At 39.7% G+C, this 18,253-nt stretch overlaps 1 protein-coding gene across 5 annotated transcripts in view; it reads left to right on the top strand.

Annotated features, from left to right (window-relative positions):
- The first annotated feature begins 884 nt into the window (after positions 1-884).
- trak1a (trafficking protein, kinesin binding 1a) overlaps positions 885-18,253 on the top strand; it is a 32,018-nt gene continuing 14,649 nt past the window's right edge. For 3 of the 5 annotated variants that reach the window (XM_029504199.1, XM_029504203.1, XM_029504204.1), the window contains exon 1: positions 15,294-15,729. In XM_029504199.1, the coding sequence (XP_029360059.1) occupies positions 15,516-15,729 (214 nt within the window). In that variant the 5' untranslated portion in view covers positions 15,294-15,515. Of the gene's footprint in view, positions 1,116-5,634; positions 5,818-8,687; positions 8,883-15,293; positions 15,730-18,253 lie in introns of those variants that run through there. The other 2 variants (XM_029504201.1, XM_029504200.1) reach the window with 2 other exon arrangements.

Raw genomic sequence — 18,253 nt, 5'->3', positions numbered from 1 at the left:
AATATACAGAGTGTATAACTTTATTAGGGGGCCACCTGTACAGTACAGTACACCAATACATGCCATAAATCTTATCTTTGTGAAGGAAACAATGATAAGTTATGCTGACACTGTGACAGAGAGGTGTTGGGGCAATGTTGAGTTTTGATGTTTCATTTCTGTTATTTTTCTAATATTGTGTTCACCTCATTGTGGGATTATGAGGGCAGTAGAAACACACTTTCATATAATCAAATCCAGCCATTACCAGAGCGTTTACACTGCACATCCATCTGACACATCGTCAACAAACAGAATATTACAAGCTTCCCAAAGATAGTATTTATTACAGGGCTATAAACCTAATAAACTGGTAACAGTGCAACGTGAACCATAACTATATAATTATTCACACTTGAGCATGAGTTCTGTTTATGAACCAGCGAGCCATTACACAGATGACTGTTTCACTGTGTCTATATATACCAATGCTTGCAATAACCTTGTGCGAAAGAAACAGGGATGGATATTTCAGTTGAAACGTAATGTGAATGGACATCTGTTCCTATATAATAAAAAGTTATATTTTTAGAAGTAATTTACAGTTTAATTTACACATGAGATGTTTATAAGAAATGTATAAGTGGTTGAAAATTAACAGTCTTCTATTTCTGTTTTTCTCTTCTTTTTTTTTTTTTTTTTTTTTTTTTATAGATATGTATTGAAAAACATCTGTACATCCAAGGTCATTGTTCCGGATTCTGCCCCTGCTCCATCTGTCTTTTCCCGGTGAGACACATTTGATTAGTTTTGTCTCCATGCAACCCAATTAAGCCCTTGAGAACAGTCAAGTTCAGCCAAAGTCCAAGTCTTGCCCATGGCTGGTCCTGCCTTAAATTGTTAACCACTCAGCGCCAAGCTGGACCCGAAGACTCCGCCCCCCCTCACCTGTTCCAGCTCCTCTGCCCTGCCCCCCAAAGAGTCTTTGCACCATATATGCATATCTCGGCTCCACAACCCAGGGTCCCATTTGGAAATTAAGGAGGAGGAAGAGGAGGAGTATGTCAGTGAGGCGAGCCTGCCAGCTGCGCTCCAGGACTTCACGGCTTCCTACAGAGATGCAGAGACCATTACCGGTAAAGTTGCATGCATATGTTAAAAGCATAGGTAGACAAAACTTAGTGGAAGCCGTTTGGCAGAGCTGAATCAGCCCCAGGTACATTTTCCAACTCTCCAAAAGACTCAAAAATTCTGTACTTTGTCTTTCCTTGCTCCTGTAATGTAGGAGAACTGTATAAAAATTGAATCCACTTAAACATGTCAAACAATGAGATTTAAATTGCTAATGAGGGAGCATTACAAGCTGTGAAGGATATGTCAGCGTGAGGCATGTGGAGCTGTGAGAAACTGACCCTTTTCTCGTGTCACACATCCTGTCAGTTAAGCAGCTCTATGGGACCTCAGCTCCATGTATAAACCAGTTCCCTGTGGACTGTATCTTTCAACTCTTTCACTTATCCTACATTCTCTTTTTTTCTCCATCCTCATGGCCCACTCCAAGGGAGCAGAGGGACATTTGTGCCTTGTCTCCAGTGGTCAGATTTTAGATTTTAGCAGATCTCCGCCTCTATGAGCTTTTCCAGTCCAAATATCTGCCAGATGCTTCAAACAAGTGGTGTGATGTCACATAAAGAATTAACAGGCATAAATGCTGCTTATCTTGAAGTTTTAAACATGAAGCAGAGTAGCTTGTCCCAATCTGCAAACATCATCAGTCTACAGAGAATGCAGTACAAGACTGTGCTGTTGAAATAAGTGATCAGTTCACCACGCAATCTCCTTATAAGTGTTGTAATAAGGTAACAGTGCAAGAATGCTTTGCCTCCGCTTAATAAAGAGCTTAGGACTCCAAGAAACAGTAAACAACTAGTCCATAGAGGAAGAAATTGGGATGAAGACAGTCAAAAGCTACTTCAGCAAGGCCATTAAGATTCCCAACTGCTTTTGTGTGTGCTGTGCAGTGATTGAAACTATGGAAGTTTTTATTCACACAGACAGGAAAAAGGCCCTCCCAAGTACACTCAATCCCACTATTGACTATGACATCAGTTCCTTGCATTATTTTGAAGGGCAAGTTCCTGTTACACAAGGCCTAAAGGAATCTGGGCCTTCTGATGGAGTTTCTCACCTTGACCACATACAGATACTTAGTCCAACTATTCATCCAACTATCCATTTGGCAAACTTCCAGATCAGCTTATTCTTTAACAGGACTGGAGTGGGGGGGATTTGTCAGCTTTTTTGTTCGACTTGTTGTTTGAGTTCACAGACCTGTGTGATGGCCTAGCAACCTTCACAGTCATCTAAAAAAAAAAAACAAGCAAAACTGTCAAGTATGGAGTGAATGGTGCTTTGTGCAGATGATACTTTTCCAGAGCAGATATTTTTTATATGGCAGTGTGGTGCATTTCCATGGCTCTGATGATCTGAAGCAGTCAGAAGCATCAAAGAAGCCACTCTGCCCCGGCATCACCACTCAGCTTTGGTTGGAGTTGTTTCCTTACTGCAGATAATTGTGGAAGGCATCCCCGGATGTCAGTGCCACATTTGTTGATATATATATATTTTTTTTTTCAATACACTGACACAAGAGGTGTTTCAGCAGAATCAGTTGCTGGATGCTGTGTGTGCATGTAAATTTGTAATGCCCCTACACTAACATTTTGTGGTCGCTTCAGTGCATTAATGGCTACTTCTTAATGCAGGCAATTAAACAAAGCTTATATAAGTAGTAGGTGGACCGAGTAACACTCATTCACACAGCCCAGTATGGTGCAGTAGGTTCAGTAGTCTTGCCAAGCTTGTTTATGCCCAATTCAGTTGAAACACTGCTTCCTTTTTCTCTTTCACAAGTGCCGAAACTATATTTAGATTCCAGTTTCCCAAGCATTGCTTAGCTCTTAATGTTGTTTGACTTCAATATTGTTTTTGATCCAGTCTGTATGATAATGCTAATATGAAGATTTTTATTTGGGGTTTATAAGTTTATAAAAATAAACATAAACATTCATTTAGCTTCTATTATCCGTTGGACAAGCTAGTACTTTTTTTTTTTTTTTAAATTACACCCATAATCAATTCAGAAACTAATTAGTGACATGTTAGTGCTACATCCAAGCATGTAACACTTTGCAGAATTAATTGAGGAAGTGACAGGTTTTGGTAAAATCTGGTATTTACATAGCTTTAATACTTATGTCATTCAAGGGCAAGTCAGTTGAAGAGGTTGATGCGGTGCTGCCACCTGCTGGTGTCCTGAATACCATACCAAATCTCACTTTTCATTCAAACTTGCATTATCTGTATCTTTCTTCTTTCTGACTTCCTTCTCTCTCTCACTCTCTTCCTGTGTTCTTCTTCCTAGTAGTTGAATACTTCCTCACAGGGCACAAAGGTTTGCGTACAAGTGTGTATGTGTGTACAATTGCACAAAGTCCAGAGGATAAATGAACACAAAGAGTTGAATAGAGCAGCTCGTTGCTATGGGGCAGTTCCTGGGTGTAATGTTGATTCTCCATGGCAACCAGCCAACAGTGATGCAAGCATCGCGTAGCTGTGAAATTATGGGATGCTTGATGAGGAGAGAGAGATTAGGAACAAATGGGTAAACACAGAGACAGACAACTTGAGTTACACAGAGACAAAGTTATGTAAGTGGAGTAGGATCCAAAGTGAGTGTGAAAACAGCTATTGTGTCGAGCTGGGATCTTGTTCACCGTTTGTAATGACAGATATGAACGCAGCGGAGAAAAATGTGAATGTCTAAACATTTGTTAAACAATTTGTTTGTGTTGAGACAATCACTTACGTCAGCGTTTCTGTTTTTGGTGGATTTTAGATGAACTTCAAATGAATATCAGACTCATCTGACAAATTCAGACATTCAGATTTCTCTAAAAGAAAATACACACGAGTAAATAATTACTGCTTGTATGGTCTTTGTGTCTATGCTCTAGCTTATTTTTTCAGGCTAACGAAAGGAGTGCTGTTGGCACCTGCGAGAACATGGTTACACATCTGATAAAGCCACATGTCAGGTCATGCTCATGTCTCTTTGGGTCAATCATTTCAGCAACCGGAACTGTATCCTGCACTACACTTGAACAATGAGCGTTTAACCAGCCAGTCATCTGTCGTACATCCATCCTTTTAAAGACAGTTTTTTTGGTTGTTTTTTTGCCTGTTGCTATGTAAAGATGAAAACACACTACTTCTCTCTATTGCCATGTTCTTTTTTACTCTTCATTGACAAACCCAAGTCATTACCATGCCTTGTGTGACCATGAAGCATTAAAATCACATGCACATCATCTCTTACTGCTAGCCTTCATAAGTTAATTTGTATTCTCTGCTGTATGACAGTTTGTATTGTAATAGTTCCCAGTGTGTGTCAATTTACTCTAGATGCAGAGCACATCTAGTCTGAATATTTTTGGTCCAATTTGCTGCGATTTTGTAATATTTTCATAAGCAACTTATGCATTTGACTGTTGTGTGCCAGTGGTATACATAAAACTTCAACAAAATTTTACACAATATGAAGTTGAATTTTTCTAATTGAACTTGTTGTCTATGGCTAACATTTATACCTGTAATCACACTGATGCCTCTGCCCTCCCACTCTGAATCCAAGGATTGGTGCTAATGCAACACATTGGCAGAGATCTGCACACACATATTGGATTCAGACATTTACAGGCCAAGTGACATTTGACCACCTCGGTGCAGCTTCCATCACGTAGACCTTGTGGACCGACGGTGATATTTAACCATGTTGACATAGTCTCTTATGATTCATGTGCGTAATATCTGTGGCCAGCAGCAGCCTTCAGCTGTTGTTGATTTTCTGATTCAGACCTGTACAGCAGTTCCATTATGAAAGTATTGCAGGATTTGGTTGGATAGGTTCAATGAGGAAAAATGGTACTTGTGAGTTGATATTACTTTGCGGCAGTTAGTATTTCATCTGGCTTTATGCAGGCTTTTTCATGAAAGTGATAGCTGTAGACCAACATCCCAGCATCCATTTGTTCTTTCAAGAACCCTCCAAGTAATGCTCTGATCTTTAGGATTACATGCAAAACACACTAACTGGCAGTTTTTTTTTTTTTTTTTACTGCAGCTGTGTTAATTCTGTTGACCAGTTTCTGTGGTGATGAATAATGTTTTACACTTGAATATCCTCTTCAGTTAAGTATTGAAGTCCCCACAATCACATATAATCTTTTTAAGGTCTGTGTCTCCATGTAAGAGTTTAATGTGGAGGAACTCTCAGCTAGGGCTGCTTGAAACTTACAATAAAACAGTTGGAACAGCTTCAAGCCTGCTGTTAGACACTGTGTTTATAAAGCAGGGAGAGAGAGAGAGAGAGAGGGAGTGTGTGTTTAATACAGTTCAGAGGAAGAGCCCAGCAGGGTCTGGTGGGAGGAAGAGAAAGGGGAGACAGAGCGAGCGTTGGGCGGTCCATGTGGATTCCGTCAGTGGCATGTCAGGCATGGCGAACCAGTTTGGCTCAGATCTCTTCTCCACTTCTCTCCTCCCACCCTCTTTTCCTTTCTCTCTCTCTCTCTCTCTCTCTGTGTCTCTGCCTGTGTCTTACCCGGAGTGCCGCCCTGGAAAACTTTCAGCTCCCTCTCTCTTGTTCTTCATATCTGTTACCTTCCCAACTCTGTTTTCCTCCACTCTATTATTTTTGATGACCTTGTCCTCTCCTGGACCAGTGGAAAATGTGATTTGAAGGCAGGAGAGTCGGTGGTTGTCAGGCTTCAGGCACCATGAGTGAGTACACTGTGCACACTGTGGTTTTCTGCCCATTTCAGCTGTTCTCAGTCGCGTTGACGTCCACACTGGCCAACATCTGAGTGCTTGCACTGTTTCTTTCTTTCAGTCATCTTTTTTTCAGTTTGTCTTGGTCTTTTAATCAGTGTGTCACTCAGTTCTTCCTCACTTTTTTGGCTTTCGAGAGCTTTGAGGGAATGACCCTCACAACTTTTTTTTTTTTTTTTTTTTTAAACACTATGTTGTTATGGATCCAAACCAACAATGGGGTTTAAGCCTAAAAGTGTACAGTGAATGTATACTGTGTAAAGGGCTTTATTAGCACCAGTGTTTAACAGGAGCCAGCCTTTGTACTATGATGTTTCCCAAGCCAGTCTGATACCAGTCTGGTTTGAATCCTGCCCCTAAGCTTGTATCTCCTACTCTTTGGTGACCTCTTTTTGGTTCTCAGGGTAGTGTCCCTGCACTTATACGGCACTATACATCCAGTGTTGGTTCGTGTTTGTGCAGCGTGGTGGAAGGCCACTCTCTCGGATGTGTTGGCTACTACTTTGTCTTTGACAAAACTGTGCTTGTGCCTCTGTGTAATAAGTCATTATTATCTATATATCTCATCTTTACACTTGGCACTTGTTTTTTTTTTTTTTTTTAAGTTTTTCTGCCTGCTGAATTGAAATATTCTGCACATGTCGGTGTGTTTATTGGTCAGATCGACAGTGGCCTGTTCGTTTTGAACTTGAACTTCTTTCCTCTGGTGGCTGCTAGCTGTTATTAATGCTGGCATGTCCCTGCAGCATGTCCTCTTTGTCCCCTTAGTCTATATTTACATTTGGGTATTGGACTTGAACTCGTTGTAGATCAAATTCAGCAGTTTAAAACTCAAAATGCCAATATCAGATGACATAATGTTCCTACTATTTGTATGGCTGGCCTTCTGGATGGTCTGTAAAAACATGATATAATATAATGATATATTATAGTTTATCAAATCGCAGTTGAAAGATAAACAACAGCGAAAACACATTCTGCTGTTTGAACAGAATAAAAATTAAAGTCATCAAGGTTGTTACCACATACAGTCTCGTTCCTTTGTACTTTGGACAAAGTTGGATTGATGCACTTGTTTATCCAACAGTATTTGTTTTATAAGCTTGAAAAATAATTCCAGCTAATGAAGCTTAAATAAATGAATGTGTTCACACAAGGTGTTTCCATTATTTAAGAGTTTATAGTGCTTGTTTTTCCCCAACAAATCTACCACACACACACAAATTACAATTCACTGTCTCCATTGACCTTTTCTCAGCACACACAGCACAAAGAGTTTGTGCTATTATTATCCTCATCTGTAGTCTATCAGTACTCATTTTAGGAGCTGAAGTGCTCAGGTTTCACATCAGTGTAGAAGGAAAATATTGTGAATCTGAGTAACAACCTTCCCAAGTTGCCCCTACAGACTCATTACATGTATGCTCACCTGTTTCGAAAAAGAGACTTACTTTTAAACATAATGCTTTCTAGATAGCAGGACTGGTTGCAAGTTATGTTACACAATTGAAAAAACTATGAAATACAATAACCATGGTAGCTTAATATAATTGGTCACTTAGCCACTTCTGCAATATCTGTTTTGTCCAGTGAAAAGACGATATTATGTAAGGAAACCAAATGTATGTTTAGCCACGGACATTAATAACCTTTAGCTGTAGTCTGATAACTAGTCTAATATTTAGTCATGTGCTGAAACATCACTGCCTCTGCTTCTTGAATGTTTCCCCAGCTTTGTGTGTGTTGATTTATGTGGTTCCTTTTTCGAGCACAGTCAGTCATTCAGTCTGAGAAAACTGAGAGACAGCATTGTTAGAGAGATGTAGACAGACAGACAGATTAAGAGAAACGGACAGCCGATGAGAGACACAGAGCCAGAAATAGAGGGAGAGAGAACAAAGGACATTATTTTTACTGTATGTTAATTTTTCCTGTCTAAGAGGCTCTCTTAAGAAATAGTGGCTTGAGCTTGAATTCCGCGAGGGAACAGAGGAGATCTGCTCTCTCAGAGTCCTAAATGCATGTCTCTTTTAATAGCACACTAAACTGATGCGTGAACAGCGAGGCACATAGCTAGAAGCTTAGGTAAGATTATTTCAATTTCCACAGCACCACAGAAATATGCCTCTCTGGTTGACTCACAGGTTTGAAGTACTTAGCTGGTTTTTTCAGTTTGTGGATCACTTTCTGGGCTGTCAACAACAACTGCATGCAATATATAGATAAATGCTTTTCTTTCACATTTACTACTCTGTATTTGTTGGCTGCACAAAGTTTATGGAAGTGGATACAGTAAAACACTTCCTTAACGGACTGACGGGGTTTGACAAAATGGTTCTGGGGTACTGTTAGAGAAATCTTTGGCCAAGAAAATATGTGCTAGTTTGCAGCTGTAACAGAGGTTGTATGACAACTTGTATCAATCTCTTTTTTTTTTCCTATATTACTTTTTATGACCAGAGGACTTAAAAAGATTACCGCACCTCGAGTAAATCTTTGATTTCATTTAAATGGGGTTTCAGATGGCTGTAAATGAATCCACCGGTTGCACTCCGTATCTCATTGCCACATGGTCGTCATAATGTGAATTTGGTTGGTTTCCATAGTTGTCCACTAGAGGGTATCAGTTACTTTCAAGTACAATAAACTGCTGAAGTGTCTTCCCAAATCAATGCTATTAGAACGATAAGAACCACCACTGCCAATCTGTACCCACCACCAGTTTTTGATCCTTGCTGAAAACAACACTACAAATTTAGAAAATATTACCACATGAAAAAGAACAAATACTGTACAGTGTCTCTCTCTCTTTGTCTCTCCAGATGTGTGTAACAATACTGATTTGCCAGAGCTTGAGATCATCAGCTTATTGGAAGAACAGCTGCCAGTCTACAGGCTGAGGGCCGACACCATCTTCGGCTACGAACATGAGGACTGGGTGCACACACCGCTGGTGGAGCCAGACTCTGCCTTCGGCCTCACTTATGAACAAATAGATGAGACCCTGAAATATTTCTGTAAGTTGATCCTATATTGTTTTCAAATGACTTGGATAGCTATGTTCCTAAATTTACTCTTAACAGTGACTTTATGTTACACAGTCAGGAAAGGAAATTTGATTTAAGGAAGTTGTTATTTTACATTATTTGAGAGATTAACATTACAGTGACAGCATTGATTAAAGATTGATATTGACCTTTAATAGTGGAATCAGAGAGGGATACGCAAGTATTTGCCTAACACAATGTGAGTGTGACAGCCGGTCATGGTTGCCACAACAAACATGGCCTATCGCTCTTTCACTGTATGTTGGTTGATGTTTGCTTTTTATTTACATGCACAGTCCTCTGTTGTGTTTTTATACATGTATCAGCTCTGTCGTGTTGTTGCTCTCTATTCCAGCCATTAACCATACACACCCATTTCCATCCCTCCATCCATCTTCATCTGCTCATCCTGGGTCGGGTGGCGGGGACACACCCATTTCCCCTGCACATATTGTAGAAATAAAGCTAATTTTGATCTTGGCTTTGACAACTGTGAGCAAAGGAACACACTTAAACACGTGCACACACTGCAAACAGCAAGCCAAAGGGACCAAAATTGTTCTGGGTTTTGTTTTGAACCATCAATAATTTAGTCCTTATCCATGTCTGCTTGTACTGTGACTCAGGGTAAAAACAAGCTCTAAAAATAGATCAAGTGTCTTATAAACAGGCTTATCGAACAGGTGAAACTGGCCCTCAATCCCCCATTCCAACACGGACACCTTTGTCCTAACATTAATCCCAGCCAGCGAAGGTAAGAGGCAATGTCGTGGTCAAGTTACATAAGAGACAGTGTGAGGTATTCTGCAAGGCACATATTGCTTTCATCGTGGCAAAAAAAGCTGCTTCTCTTTTTCGTTAAAATGGCTGTGGCTAACCATTGCAAAAAGCCATACAGGTCACATTTATTTATTAATCTATGCATGAATGCAACTTTTTCTGTTTTACCACTCAAATTTATATGGAACTGCTGTTTGAGAAATTGCTGAACAGGCTTTACTGCTACATATTACATCATCAAAGGTTATTCATTCTTTTAATTAAGTATGTAACTTGTTGGTTCGGAAAGACACATTTCAAAAGACATGGAAGCAGCTGACCAGTAGAGAGCGACCCCAAGTTGTGATGACATCACTCCCTCTCTTTAAACAGAGGAGACAGTCCTGTGATTGTCGAGGTTCCCATAGCCATTCAAGCTGTGATGTAGCTGGAGATCTGTATTATTGTTAATTTTAGGAAGAATAATGGTTCATTTGTGGTAGAAATCTAAAATCCAAAAGATTTTTTTCTAAGACATGTTCTTGTGTATTTATAGGCTGAAATAAATGGGATTTTAACTTCCTTTAGGTGAATTGCCAAAGTAAAAGAATATTTGATGGGTAGATAAGTAGTATTGTTTTAATTGTTAATGTCAGTTCATAAACCACAAACTAAAGTAGTTAGTTAAAATAAATTGATTTATCAATAGTCTATTCAGAATAATAATTCATGTTAAATGCAATGGAATCCGTAATAGATGTATATTCCCTCATATTTGTGAACTTATAAATGTACAAGTCACTTTACAAACTCTATTCAGCTTGCTTTGTCTTGCTGCTTCAGAAGCAAATTTTATTCTAGCCTCATTTGACTGTGTGCAGTTGTTAGCTGGTTGTTCTGGCCTTGTGTCTCCATCCTCTGAGCATCTGAGTGTATTGAGGTCCACTTAATCCTTTCATAATATGGTGTATCAGTGTCTGTACAAGCTTCAAAACCTAGTAACAATGAGTTTGGCTGTTAATAACAATGATGGTTTGTTTTACTTTGATGTCCTTGTTCTCACTCATGCACCGTGCATGTGCTTATTTCATCACTCCTCAGCTAAAATAACCAATCAATGAACACCCATTGGTTTCATTTATTTTGGGTGAGCCACGTCACCTCTGCCAGCACTACACTCTTTTCACAATTTCTTGCTTCTACATCCTGCTTGGCCTCAGGCCTTGGAGTCTAAACCTGTCGCTATAGCAACCACACAGAAGGACAAAGTAGAGGAGAGGAGGGGGAGATGCTTACATACGCATGGAGGGTGGGCACAAACTACGGATGCTGCTGGCACATGATTGGCTGTAGGCTTCCTCTAAGCCCGCCCAGCTCATGGTGTCACCATCATCATCACTTCTGCTGCAAAACCCGTGACTGCTGCCGCTGCTGCTTCTGCTCGCTCACTCTCTGTGGTGCTGTGTTGAGTCATTGTGAAAGATGTCCATGCGTAGAGGTTATACTGTCACTGAGGAAGGAATGATTAAAAAAGTGAAGACAACGGATATAATATACCATCAGGAAGCCGTGGAACAGAGAAGACTGATAGAGGCACAAGAGGATGAATTGCCATGAATGAATGGATTTGAACATGAGAGGATAAAAACTGACAATTGCTGAGGATTTGCTGTGACCAAGGTAAACTGATGGGCAGAAAAGAAAGAAGGCAGACCAAAAGACGGAGAAATTCCACAGATTGAAGACAAATGAGAGGCCACATGGCAGATTTGCTGATACGCTGAATAATTCCTGATGGACAAAGGGAAATAAAGTGACAATGTTCTTTTCTCTGTTAATAATAGACAACTCAAGTAACGGTTCTGTGGGATGACATGGATCAGTGGCACCAGCATCACAACAAATATCGATTATAATGCATTCAACGTTTGCTGCTAATGAGGGAGGAATACAAAGAACATATGATGAGCCTGGGGAAAGTCTCACCAACAATGACTATGTGCCAGCTGGTAACTGTGAAGCATGCTGGGATAGAGGAACTTGGCACTGATTGACGGACAAACGGACACTTCGAGCAACTAATAAGACCCAGTGACAGCTGGTTAATTCCAAGCATGCTGGGATATAGGACTTACATTTGGTGCTACACCTAAGTATGTTGGGACATTGGAAACAATACAGCCGTGTGTTAGAGCAGTGAGGATGAAGAGACGAGGCCACAACAGAGGCCAGAGATTTTTCAAGGCAGACTATTATGAGTTGGACTGGTATTATGAGGAGTGCACTGATGGTAAGACAGTAGTCTGATAATTTTATGCACTGACATCTCAATTTGAAGAGTCAAAGTACTTACTAGAGTGGTGCACTGACTCAAAACTACAGTCTTTGCTGCACAGTGCATCAGATCCATTCATATAGGTGTCAGCAGGTGGCATGTGGAGTGTTTTTATTATTATTATTATTATTATTATTATTATTATTATTATTATTTAATTTTTGTAGAATTATTCTAGCTCAAAAAGTTTAAAAGCCATTATGTATTCTTAAATAAACCTGTAATAGAATCATACATTACTGTTGTTTCTCACTTCCACCAAAACAACTTAAGATAATGTGACCTCATGGGCTGACATTCATACTACGAGAACATATTAAATGTAAGTCACAGAAAAGCCAAGTCCAGCAGCATTACATCTGTAGCTACATCAGAAAGTAGCTGTTAGATACAATAGATGTTTTAACATAATAAGAACAAAGAGTTGTTAATGTCCCTTGCTGTGGGTACATGTGTTGGAAGTGGGACTGGGTTTTGTCCTGGTTCATTTATTGACCCAGGGGACCGTCTGTCTTGATGCCAGCTACCTGTTTAGCCCAGCTACTAAAAAAAGATGATAGCTGACCTGTACAGACAAAAGTCACATGTATAAATACTGTTTAACACTGTAGAATAGACATCTAGTGGCGATGGGTCAAGTAAATTGTTAAAGTGGCAATCGAGCTTGTCACGAGAAAGTGGAATCATATAGAAAGGGCATATAGAATTAATCTCAAACATTCTTAACAAGAAAATGTAATTCTGAAAACAAAAAATAAAAATAACACAGTAGGCAATCTGGAACAATTGAATATTGCAAACAAATGAAGGCAATGTTTGAAAATATCTATTAATGATATGATTTGATGTAGTGCTACAGTATGTAACCTGTGAGGTTACATACTGCAAAGACATAAGGGGGACTGATGGTGCCTCTTCATGTGATGTGTGACTATCAGCGGGCTACAGCAGTGGTTGGTGTATTAACAGTCTCTCTCTCTCTCTCTCCCTCTCTCTCTCTCTCTCTCTGTCAGATTGTCTGTCTATCTTCCTGTCGTCTCTTATAATGCTGAATTTTACCGTCCGTATTTTTGATACTCTGTAATGCAGCTATAACCGACAATTATTGCTTTTCATTTGGTCGAACGCAGCTGCATTTTTGTATATTTGATGACAAATTAATTCTGTATTTCTTGGGAAAGTGTGGTGAATGGAGGAGAACAATATGATCTATGAGTTGTTATGCGAGCTATATTATGTATGTGTGCCTGGGATGCACTGTTACATAACAGAGACAGCTCAGCACCTCCACTGTGTGAGGTGTGCAGCATAAACATTTGCAGCCCTGGTTGGTCTTCGGTCACTTGAATTACAAGGAGACAAAAATAGGCTTTCCTGGTTGATGCTGAACTGATCAACTGATGAAATGAATCCACAAGAATAAATCTTTTTGTGGACTGCAGCTGCAGGAATAGATATTAGCTGGTTTTATTCTGAGATATGGAAGGGGGGGGGGGGTCGGGTGTAGAAGTAGGTTGGCTTATATTTAGCTGCCCTAAGCCACTCTTGTCAATAGCAGTCTGCCAAATATTCTTTGGCATTTTTGGAAACCTTCAAAACAAATGGCTGAGTGGGCAGAGGGTGAGCAGGACAAAGGGGCTGGGAAATAGGGCAAACTATTCTTCTACTGGGAACGTGACAGAGGGGAGGGATATTTGTTGGAAACAAAGAGAAGCTGTGAGATTAAATATTAATTTTTAAGCTTTAATGTCAGAGTTTTTCTTCCTTTCTTTTTTTTTTCCCAACTTATGTACAAAAGACTCGAAGCTCTAAAACAAAATGTGAGATGAATGAAATCGGGTCATATGAGGGGGAAAATAGAAAAGCAAGTGGAGTGTAAAGAGTGAATGTGACGAGAAAGCCAATGTGAGTAGGAAAACACTGCTCAGGAGCACTGAGGGGTGTTTGTCCAGGACTCTTTGTGTCCTGCACAACTATATCCATTGGACTACTGAGTGGAACTACTCAAGCATGCAGGACAGTCCTAGCTGGCATCAGTTTTCTAAAGCAATTACAGTAATTATAAAACTTGAGCAGCGAGTAACGAACAGAGAATTGGACAGCTTTGAGATGGCCGTGTGAATTTCTGAAGGTTGGATCTTTCTAGATGGACGTGAGGGACTACACATGTATTGTGTGTTTCTCTTTATTACTGTAAAGGGAACTGTACTCTCTCAATTTTCTTTTAGAACTTATCCAAATTTACGAGGACAAGCGCTCAGTTTAGAAAATGCCTCACACTGAATGCTTAACGGTAGTAAGATACAGACAGTGTGACAAGATAAATATATATGTAATGGTGTAAAAAGCTGTTTCACATTAATAATTTTCCAATAGTGAGACATCCTTCTCCAGAGAAGTGTTGAAGTATTGGATAGAACTCCTTTTCTGTCTATTCTATACAAACAAACTCAGCAAACATTGTTCTTTCTTTTGTGTATTTCATGTTGACAGTAACATTTTGTTGCCAGTTTTTAGGTGATGGTTTGGAGTCGGTAAAATACTAGATACAGATAATTATAGATATTTATGCACGGGTCTTTTATATACTGGTTTGTCTTCTGTACTTTTTGAAACAACATGTCACTGCTAAGTTGTTTGTTCAATGAGTAATAATGCTCAGTCTCTGTTTGTCCGCCAGCCCTGTATTTATTTGATAGTATGCCTTCCTTCCAGCCTGAAGTAAGCTTTCTAGCCCATGGAGCTCTCTTGATTACATGGGCTGCAGATTGCAATATGTGTAAAAACATTGACTGTGTCTGGCCCCACCCTGGAAACAGGTGTGCACCTATTATTTTTTGCCCTGCCCTGTCACCATAGAGGCTGGGCGGACTATACCAAGTTATTTTCTCTGGAACAGGGTGACACAAAGACTTTGCTTTTCTTGGCCTGGAGATTCACTTGAGAAACCGATGTCTCTTTCAGCTTCAGTTTGCTCACCACTTCATCCATGAGCTAGACAATGTTGAAAGGAATGATCAGTTCAGTAACAGGGATTAACAGAAATATTAAGAATCATTTTAGACACTTGTGGTAGATCTTTTCACAGAGCTTTGCACCCCTTAAATAGGTGTTAGACAGCTTCTTGATATTTCAGTGGCCACCCCCGTGGATTTGATGAAGTAGTGGAGGCGATTCACTGACCAGTCACAGAGGAGCAGGGGAGGAGTCAGGGGAGTTATCTGTTCATCTTGTGGAGCTGCCATATCGACGAATGATACATACACTCTTAGAAACGCATACTGAAGACAGCTTAGTACTAGATGAACACACATCAACAGACATACATCCAGTGGAGTCTTTAGAGAGACAGAGTACATACAGCATACACCCATTCTCTCCTAGGGCAGGTAGGTTTCCATCTTAGGAAGACAAAGTAGGTATTGAATCATAGATTAAAACACCAACACACCCACAAATGCACACAACACAGGTAGGATCCGTGCTTTTGTGTGGTGCCACAGTGGGTGATGGCACTGCCCATATCTGCTCACCATGAGCTGGAGCACTGCTATGAAGAGGATGAGGAATATGTTCGTCTGTCCAGTAATAGAAGTGGAGAGCAGGAGACACAAGAGGAGGATGTGGAAGAAGAAGAGGAGTATGTCTGTCTTCCCAGTCAAGGAAGTACAGAGCAGGAGGAGGATGAGGAGACGGATGAAGAACAACAAGTTCTGTGTGAAGGTAGAGCGGGGCCGTTTACTTCTTGGTTCTCATTAGTGCAGCTTGCACAGCGTGTCTGACCTTTGTTGCCTTCACTTGTTAAGTCATGCGGATTGTGAAGGGGGCTATTTGAGACCCTTTGCTTTGGGCTGTGGTTCAGTTCTGCAGGTGCAGACCTTCATGTTAGTATTTGGTCTTTGTAAAGTTTGGATTACCTGCCTACTGATTTGACATATTGAAATATGGGTGATGTACACATTAAGTAATTTGAATACATTGAAATAAGATCATAAAAAGTCGTTAAAAGCTTGCTTTTATCACAAAGTATAAGTAAGTGATTTGTATGCATTCAATTAAAATGCATGATGTAGTTAGGCCTGTGAATGACTTTAGTGTCAATGTCTGTGACAAATGTCTTAATAGTGGCAATTCAGATTATATCTACACAAGTCAAATAAGGATATCAAACTCTGATATTCACTTTCCCAATAGTATAACATTTCTGTTTGAGGGTATTCATTAAGCTTCCCATGTTTTTGTTGCTCTTGAACCCATGTGTTGTCCGTTGCCCTGGCGCAGTCCAGATTATCAGGCTGTCTCTTCAGACTACTGGCTCCTTCAGCTTCCTGCTGCCAAGCAGACAGACAGAAAGCTAAGAGAGTTTGGAAATAGGTTCATACAGACAATGGGTTCATTTAATTTGAACGTTATCGCTTCAAAAATGTGATTGGAGGTCAAAGACATTGTAGAGCCAGTAGTGATCTTGGAGGGTCTTTTTTTTTATATAATTTTTCTTCTTCATCTTCTTCTTTTTTTGGTCCTTTATGTTCCATCTGACAAAGACAGAAGGGGAGCATCTGTCTAAAGTTACTTTTCCTCAGTATAAAATACCAAGAGAAACATCCAGATAGTCTTCCAATATTATGTTACACCTCCCCCTACAATACTGGTTGTAGCTGTTTTTCCTCCACCAACTATCTCTTGCTAAATACATTTAAATAAATAAATCATTTAAAAGATGTATCGCTTATCTGGAATTTAACTGAACAATGGAATGACTGAAAGACCAGGAAGTTTTCTATTGTTTCATTTGTGACACAATATCTACACAGTTTCTGGCTTTTATATTTGGTGTTGAGCAAGTGGCTGTCAAAGATTATGTTGTCATTTGTATTGAACCAATGAGTTACCTCCCTCACAACCTCAATGTTATCTCTACAAAGTGGTAAAAGGAGGAATCTTAATTTCTACATGCCAATGCCTTTTTATGTGTTTTCATCATGTCATATATCACTCAGTTAGTTAGAAATCAAACCAGAATGGTCTTCAGTAGATAGTAAACACTCATACAAAATGTATGACCTTTAACAGGCTCCACCATGTTTTATCGAAAGTGCAATCTCAGTATACGGCAGATGCAGAAGTACTGCATTTTTTGATGCATGTGGGCACACAAAAATGTTTTCACGTACAGTATTTTCTGGTGATCATTGTGCTGAGTTTTTCCACACTAACACACTAACCAACCTTTCTGTATATGATCAAAGTCCTGAAACTATAAAACCTTTGTAATCTATGTGATATGTTCATAGCTACATTAGCTTGTGCTGTGAATTTATGGATGTTGTAGTATGTTGGTATATCGCTATGGTGAGCATAACTATATTGGCAATGGTAACATGCATAAAAAGAAGCATGTTCCTTTTTTTTTTTGCTTTGTGAGCGTGCTTGTATGCTAACATTGGCATTTTTCTCAAACTACCATTACATCTAAGTAGGATAACAGTGCCACTCTAGTAGATTTGTAGTGTTGCATTAAGATTCTGTTCAGTGAGGTCTCAGTATTTTTAGTGTTGTTTACATGATGTCTAGATAGAAAGGAAATGCAAACTTAACTTATCAAAACAAATGACAAACATATTGAGGTTGCCCTTATTTAACCAATCGGGTCACCTCTGTGAAAAGTGCATTTTCAGTCTATCTGGTGTGGTTAGGAAACTGCAGATTTATAATGGATGGTAATGATGGGAAATATCCTTGACAAAAACAGCAGGTGCAGCCTCATGGTTTTGTGTTCAGCAGCCATAAACATGCCTGTGTGCGTTCTATGGAGATATGAAAATATGTTGTTTGCATTAGCCAGCTCCATTTTGCATTCCTGGACCTCTGAGTTAGCAGTACTGTGTATGTGCCTGCCATGATGTCCACCCTTCTAGTCCAGAATAAAAGCTGAAACGGTTTAGTTGTTCCATGTTGTTCTGTCGCATACCGTTTCTGCAGAAAAGGTCCAAAAATAAATGATTTTTGGAAGCCAGCTGCTGCTAAGGTGCAGAGGATCATGGTCTGGTGTTAGGGTTTGGTGTTGCATGTGATGCATTCTTAAAGCAAGGGATTTGAGTTTTGACATGTTAGGTGAATAAAAGAAATTACTTGGTAATCTGTTTTTAGCCCAGAGCTAAAGGATTTGAGTCAGAGCTTTGTATGCGGACGGAAGGAGCAAACAAAGTACTTGTTTTCTTGCCTTTGAAAACAGTACTGTAATATG

The sequence above is a fragment of the Echeneis naucrates genome, chromosome 6, assembly GCF_900963305.1.
Source record: "Echeneis naucrates chromosome 6, fEcheNa1.1, whole genome shotgun sequence".
NCBI lineage: Eukaryota > Metazoa > Chordata > Actinopteri > Carangiformes > Echeneidae > Echeneis > Echeneis naucrates.
This window is presented reverse-complemented; position numbering and strand designations above follow the sequence as displayed.